At 40.8% G+C, this 7,952-nt stretch overlaps 1 protein-coding gene across 2 annotated transcripts in view; it reads right to left on the reverse strand.

Annotated features, from left to right (window-relative positions):
- LOC140378257 (hexokinase-1-like) overlaps nucleotides 1-2,949 on the reverse strand; it is a 66,129-nt gene extending 63,180 nt beyond the window's left edge. The window contains exon 1 of one of the 2 annotated variants that reach the window (XM_072464018.1): nucleotides 2,683-2,949. In XM_072464018.1, coding sequence (XP_072320119.1) covers nucleotides 2,683-2,745 — 63 coding nt within the window. In that variant the 5' untranslated portion in view covers nucleotides 2,746-2,949. The remainder of the gene's footprint in view (nucleotides 1-2,682) is intronic. The other variant, XM_072464019.1, reaches the window with a different exon arrangement.
- Nucleotides 2,950-7,952: the final 5,003 nt, after the last annotated feature.

Below are 7,952 nucleotides of genomic sequence, written 5' to 3' on the forward strand. Positions count from 1 at the left end.
AATGCTGGTTTTATTTGAGTGCACAGAGTTTAAAACACACTAAACTAGATATAAACTAGACTTAATGACAGAAAAAGGTCCTGGGTTTGATTCCCAGCTCTTTCTGTACAGAGTAATGTATGTTTCCCTCTGCGATATTCACCTTTTACTGCCCTTTTCTCCACAATAATCCATCAGCTTTAACTAAACGCAGAGATTAGATCAAAGAGTCATGGCCACATAATGTCAAAGACTGTGCACCGAGCGAGTTACTTCAAAATATATCTCTCTAGTTGAGTGTTTTTCAAAGTGGGGGTCACAAAGCATGGGATGTGGGTTAAATTATGTCAATGTCAGTTCATTGAAAACCGGATGTTTTAGTGAAATTGGATCAGATAACGCAACAAAACACTAAAATAAAGACAAATAAACTACATTTTAAAAGGTTTACAACTTGAAACTATTAGATACATTTGTCTTATTTTACTGTGAAGGTCCTGATTCAGTTGCAGTCTTATTTTGACGGTGCCGGGCTGAAAAGTTTGCTCTAGTTGAGCCCAGTTTAGGCCTGAATTTGACAATTATTTTAGTATTCGACGAATCTAGGTTATTTCTTGCACTGCTAAATGTATTGTGTGATGGCTTTATGCTTTTGTATCGCTTTGTATGTTTTAATTTTGTTTTTGTCGTAAAGGGCACTCAAGTTTGATTGATTTATGTCATGTTTAGTTGTGTTTAACCTCTTTTTTTCCCCAAAACGCCTGACTAAAATGAGCCCCAGTTCAACCAGAAGCTGTCCCTGACCCTTTGAAGTAGAATCAAATGTCTTTTTGACAATTCCTCTTTGAAAACTGAAGCAAATCTGCCAAAAAAGATAGTGTTATGGACTTAAAGTAAAACAGTCTAGACGGAATCCATGTATTTGTTTTGGGGAACGACAAACTGAGCCGGATTCATCCCAGAATGTTAGATTTGACTGAGAATAAGAGAGTCACAACTTTAATTGTATCGCTCAACAAGCAAAAAATGCATTTTCGTGGCAAAACACCTAAAGGAGAGGCACAAAAAACAGTTTAGTTCCACGTTATAGACTCTTTGAATGGCCCTTTATCTCAGATGCCTTTGCTGTTGCGTCACTTCTCCTCTCTGTCTTTTGATGCCGGGTTCATCGAGTTCAAATCAGCGCCTCTCACAAACCACCATTAAACAACGACACGATGATACAATAATCATATCATGTTTCGATATTTATCACAGCTTTGAGAGGAACACTTTTCTCTGACAGTTGCCGCCACGACATTTTAGCATTTCACAGATTTTATTGTGAGATGTCATTTCGTCATGTTGGCTGCAAAGGATCATGGTCTATGCAGTTCTCGTTGCCCGTCTGCTGCAACAAAAACCAGGCATTTCAGACGCAGAAGCTAAACATTTGACATTGTGAAACGTCTTGATAACATTTGGAGACTTTTTATATTGCGATAACCTGCTGTTGCCAATATTGTCTCATTCCTAACTTCCAGATATCACTCGAGCTGCGTTTACTTTATTTGTACCACCAGAATTGTGTGTTTTTTAAAGGTTGTTGTAAAAGCAGCGTCTCACGTTACAGTCAGTATAATGAATGTTATTACTACATAATAGAATCTAACCTAATAATTTGATTTAAATATACAGTTTTTGCATGTTGTTTTTCAGTTTGTTGCGCTAGTGTAGTTTTGATCATGAAAACTCGTTATGTTTTTGCTTTTCTTTTTATATTTTTCTTAAATACTTTACCATACTATATATAATACCCCTATCTTTTTCCTCATCCTTTGATTTTGATTGCAATATGGGTTTTTTAGCTGTCAGCGCCTAATTATGTATCAAAACCAGGGCTAGTAATCATTATCTTCTCTTTTATAACTTAGATTGTTTTTAATTAGTTCATTTTATTGTATTTCTGTTTCTGTCATTTATGTGCTCTACAAATAAACTTGCCTTGCCTTAAATGGACTATACGGACTCTAAAACACATTCATAAAGACCTTTTTAATACAAATACAGTGGCATTTTTAATTAAAAATGTCAAAAAAGAATAAACAATACACTTAATATGTCAATTCTCTCCATCAGTCTCCATTTTTCAACCTTTATTTGGGTAAATTGTGTTTGGGAAATCCCAATTAAACCGTTTGACAGTCGACTAATGACATTAAACTCATTATGAAACTCTTAAATAAAGTTCCATCTCATCTCAGCACTGTAAAGACTCATAACACCCCCCAAAATGTCCAAATCAGAGTCAAATCCCTGTATTTGGAAGAGCCTGGAGCGCAGAACGTTCCTCCCTCTGCGCTGAGGAGGCAGAAAGACGCTGCTCACGACTTCCTCTGACACCTGTCTGCTCCGGCCGCTATGGCAACCGCGGCTCCGGAAACACGGAGCACGCGCCATCCCCGTCCAGGCCTCCTCAAGGACATCCCAAAAAACAACAAAAAAACACACACACTGGCAAAACGTGCACAAATCTCCCCCTTTCCCCCCCCACGCGAACGACGCAACCGACGGCGCACGGAACCCAGAACGCTCTCATCTGCGAACGTTCCGGGGGACTTCACAGCGTCACGTTCCAGCCGCGTCCTTTACACCGCGCAAACACCACTAAAGGTCACGCAATTACCACTACTGCAACCGCAACGACACGCGCGCGGGGCTTACCTTTTTGAGCTGATCATCCTTCAACTCGGTGAAGTAGTAGGCCAAGAGCTGAGCCGCTATCATCCTGGCGCTGTCAGTGTGTGCAAGAGGAAGGCGAAGAGGAGAAAGCAGCAAAAAGAAGAAAAACGCCTTGATGTGTGTTTAAGCCGTCCCCCCTTTGTCCCCCCCGCGAAACCAAACGCGTCCGAAAGTGATGAATGAAGCGCGTGGCAAGGTTGAGGTTTTTTAGAACGGGAGCGAGCGGAGCGAGGCAAAGCGAGAGACGGACCGGGCCTGTTCTCCCTGCGACAGGCGCGCACAGTGGGGAGCGCAGAGGGGCGGGGCGGCCCGGAGAAGACACGCCCACTCAGTGAAGGGGCGGTGCCTAGATGAGGACGGTGGGTGTGGATAATGCTAGAGGAGGAGAGGGGGCAGAGCGGTGCTGTGGCAGGCGGACATGTTCTGACTGTGAGAGAATCAGATGACCCTCCATGTCTCGTGCATCGTGAGTTATTTTCTCACTGGAATTCACAAAAGTACACGCGTAATATCACTGCAGAATATACGTTTGACCTAATATTGACGTTTGACCTTTTGTTTTTATTTAATTTATTTATTAATTTTATTTTTATCTTTATCTTTTTATTTTATTTAGTTATTTTCCTCCATTTCCTATTAAGATATGAGAGGAATTTTGTTAATAAGAGTTTTTTGTTTTGTTAAGAGATCTTCTATTAAGAGTGTTTTTTAAACTTCCTATAAGTTATCTGTTCTTTTCCTCTGTATCTACTGCGTTGCAACACCGACATTTCCCCATGTGTGGACAATAAAGGAATATCTTATCTTATCTTATATCTTGGTTTGCATTTAATTTTGTGTGCACAGGTAGATGCAATCATAAAAATAGATATGTTTTTGCTTCTCTTCTCGTATTGTTATTCCTTTCCTATATAGTTGGTTTTATGTGTTGCACCTTGATAACGAAAGTTCCCATGTTTGCAAACTTTGTTCAATTACAACGGCAAAAACCCTTTTTTCTGATTCTGAATTACTCAACAAACACTGGGCAAAAACTTCTAATGTTTTTTATTTAACATAATACAAATATATGAGAGTTGAAATAATGTTTAAAGATTCAAAAAAGTAGTTTATTTTTGTAAATTATGCATAAACGTTAACTGGAATTAGTATCACTACTGTGATGTAACTTCTTGTCATTTTCCTCAGATTTTTCAATGTTTTCTCCACAAATACCAACTCGATTAGTGTAAAACTATAATTAGCATGTACAACAGGTATACTTATCATTTGTTGCAGCCCTTGAATTCTACACAGTGACATATAAAAAAAGGCCGTGACTGCAGAGCCGCGGCGCGGTCAAATGGCCTCATGGCTAAACCTAACCCTAACCCTAACCTTAACCTTAACCTTAACCTTAAACTTAACCCTAACCCTAACCTTAACCTTAACCTTAACCCTAACCTTTACCTTAACCTTAACCTTAACCTTAAACCTAACCCTAACCTTAACCCTAACCTTAACCCTAACCCTAACCCTAACCTTAACCTTAACCCTAACCCTAACCTTTACCTTAACCTTAACCCTAACCCTAACCTTAACCTTAACCCTAACCCTAACCCTAACCTTTACCTTAACCTTAACCCTAACCTTTACCTTAACCTTAACCTTAACCTTAAACTTAACCCTAACCCTAACCTTAACCCTAACCTTAACCCTAACCCTAACCCTAACCTTAACCTTAACCCTAACCCTAACCTTTACCTTAACCTTAACCCTAACCCTAACCTTAACCTTAACCCTAACCCTAACCCTAACCTTTACCTTAACCTTAACCCTAACCCTAACCCTAACCTTAACCCTAACCTTAACCCTAACCTTAACCTTAACCCTAACTCTAACCCTAACCCTAACCCTAACCTTAACCCTAACCTTAACCTTAACCCTAACTCTAACCCTAACCCTAACCCTAACCCTAACCCTAACCTTAACCCTAACCCTAACCTTAACCTTAACTCTAACCCTAACCCTAACCTTAACCCGGCGCATCGCATCTCTCGTCTCCCGTAGATTTCCGTCTTCTTCTGAGTCAGCTCGAACAGTCTTTCTCCATCTTCATTTTGTCCCGTACACTGAGGGAACTATATTATGATAGATCAGTAGCACTGAATTATTATGTAAAAAATATATAAAATTAAATATCTAAATAACAGTGATACTGTATATCAGTATGTTCAACCATACTCAATTCATACCATATTCAATTCCTACCATAAATTATGAAAAAGGAGGAAAAAAAGATGTTCTAGAGGAAGATGATATTTAGGGGTCTGATTTTCTGCTTTTACAAAAAATAAGTTGGATACTTCGGCTTCAGTGAAAACAGGTCCTGAAAGAGTCCAGTTTCAGATCCTGGCATGACTGGGACTTCAACATGACCCGAGATTGTCAAGTGTATTTCACCCTGGAGAGACAAAGAGACCACGAGAATGGACTGTTTAGCAAGCTTTATTAGTGAGTTATTTGGCGCTCAGACCCCGGCAGAAGACGTTGCAATCATGGGCACTCCATGATCTATTTGTATTAGATGTCTCCCCCCGGAGCCTGGAGACTGGTGGTGGTAGATGTGAAGAGAAGGTAGAGGATGAGGGGAATGTAGAGGAGGAGCAGGGGAGGTGGTGGGTCGCAGTACGGTTTGAGCGGTCGAACCATCTGCCTGAGGGCTTAAATGCGACCGCCTGGGCGCTGATTGGGAGCGGGGAGGAGTCACTGGGAGGGTTGATTGGGGATGAGGAGCTGGTGCAGGGGCCATGGTGCAGACGTCCCCTGACCTTTCACCCTCCTTCTTTGGCCAGGAAAAACTGCATAACCTCTTTGGGATAAGCGCAGAAACCTGGGAGAGTCCATGGTGAAGGAGGGATCTGACTCTCACAGACGGACAGGCGGGCGCCCGCTTGAGTGCGATGATGGCGCTGGGGAGAGGGGTCCTTCCATGGTGGCCTTGACGTAGATGGGTGGAGTTAGGTCTTCCAGGCTGAATTTACGCAGGCTTCATTACTGGTTTGACTGGGCTGTTCCCACACCTTAAGTTTAATGCCTTTAGATACATTTCCACTCTTTAATTTTGCAGATCCATTGGCATCAAAGTCATGTAAAAACCTTCAAAAACTAGCATAAAAGTCAACTAGAACTACTATAAATCAATCAACTTAGCAGTATCACAAATAGAATATGAAAATATTTTACACTACACACAATACATCAAATTAACAACATTAAACACAAGACCATATTTAACAACTGTAGAATACAATACGGAGCAAAGAGCGGGCTCAGGAGACGAGGTGGTTTTAGATTTTCTCGACCATCGCCATGGTTACGGCCAATAGTAACCAACTCTGTTCAAGAAACAAAGTGACAACTTGTGAGCACTAAACCAGCATTACTGACCTGAGGGTGGGGGGGAGGGTGAGGGGGGATGATGACGCGTGCTTGCCTTTATGACGCGGTCTTGCCCCACCGCCCGTCAGTTTGGAGATTGGAGGAAAGGAGATAGTCTGTACTATAGCTAAACACTGCGGGAATCAATCAAAAAAACACTCTGGGTACATATATGAAGCACAAATAGCAATGTAAGAAGGTTAAAAGCTCTGAAAAGTCGATTTTGCATGTTATGGGACCTTTAATAAGCGTCTTAAACTAACTAACGGAGCGGCACAAGCGGCGACGCACGCGGCGGCTTCGAAGGCTTCAAAAAAAGTCAGCTCTCTTACAGCCGCCTCAATGTTCGGTCTCTCGCGTCTTTAAACTCATTGCGCCGGCTTCAACTTCTGCCGCGCGGAAGACGCGTGCGTCGCTGATGCTCCGGGTGCGCCATTGACAGCGATGTCAGTGTTTACGTCTTTTCTAGCGCGAATTTCGCGATCTATGGAAGGTTTAGGATGGTTTAGATTCTAGAACGTAAAGAACATAGAATGTGAGTGGTAGATTTTTAATGAGTCCAGAACCGAATCACCGGGGTTTCGGTTTTTTTGGACCTGAACCGAAACGTTTTTACAAGTCCAGATCCGGTCCGTCGTAGCGGTACGCATCCCTACCCGAGACAGAGAAAACATTATAGAAATAATAAACAATGTCTCTCGATACTGTAGGCTATTCACCCCATTATTACATTATTATTAATATGTCCAATTTAGAATGTTATGCAAAGGTGATTTGTTTCATTTTGTGCATGTTCATTTTTGTTGAATTTCTCAATTTAAGGCTTTTAGTCAATGTCATTTCTGTTATTATTATAATAGATCTTTTCTACAGTCATGAGATGTCTGCCGTGGCAACAGTATCCTGGTTTCTCTAGCTTTTCTGCTGGTGGCTTCATGCCCAGCCCCCACTGAGGATCTGATTGGATAAACACTGGAGCGTGAGAGTGAGAAGAGGAGGGGGGGAGGAGGGGGGGAAGGGTGCGGAGGGTGGACGTGCAGCGGGGCAGGGCGCAGTGACGTCATGGGGGGGTTTAGTTTAGTTTTTAAATGATGATTGTTTTAAATATTGCCAATTTCCACTCCTGCTCTCTTCATTCATTTAAGTATCAGTTTTCATTATTTGTGAAAAATATCATTACTTATTGTCGACAATGTCATTTTAGTGACTCTTTGTCATATGGACACGTTACTCTACTGCTAGAGCTTTTTATGGGTATTTCTATTGGATGTACTGTTTACTCATTATGTTCAAACCAAGAGGGTTTTCTCTAATAAGCTCCTTCTGCCAACTCCTTTTGAGCACGACCTGGTCAAATAAAAAGAGAGAGCAAAAAGGGGTGACAGAGAAGAGAGAGGAAGAGATGGAGAAAGAGACAGACTGAGGGGAGACAGAGAAATGTAGAGAGACTGAGGTGAAAGGAAGAGAGAGAAGGAGCAAGAGAGTGGGAATGATTGGATGACTTCTTGGGAAGAATTATGGAGTTGTCTCTCAAGGAGATATATATGTATATATATATATATATATATATATATATATATATATATATATATATATATATATATATATATATATATATATATATATATGTGTATATATATATATATGTATATATATATAAATAGAGAGAGAGAGAGAGAGAGAGAGAGCTAAAGGGCATTAGAGACATAAGTGTATCTATTGTGGCCTTCACTGTCAGCTCCTCAAAGCTCCACACATGACTCATGTTTCATGACGATTATCTCATGAAGATTAACCTCTGGTATATATATATATATATATATATATATATA

Source organism: Eucyclogobius newberryi, unplaced genomic scaffold, assembly GCF_026437365.1.
Source record: "Eucyclogobius newberryi isolate DKJ021-1_F unplaced genomic scaffold, fEucNew1.0.hap1 SCAF_4, whole genome shotgun sequence".
Lineage (NCBI taxonomy): Eukaryota > Metazoa > Chordata > Actinopteri > Gobiiformes > Gobiidae > Eucyclogobius > Eucyclogobius newberryi.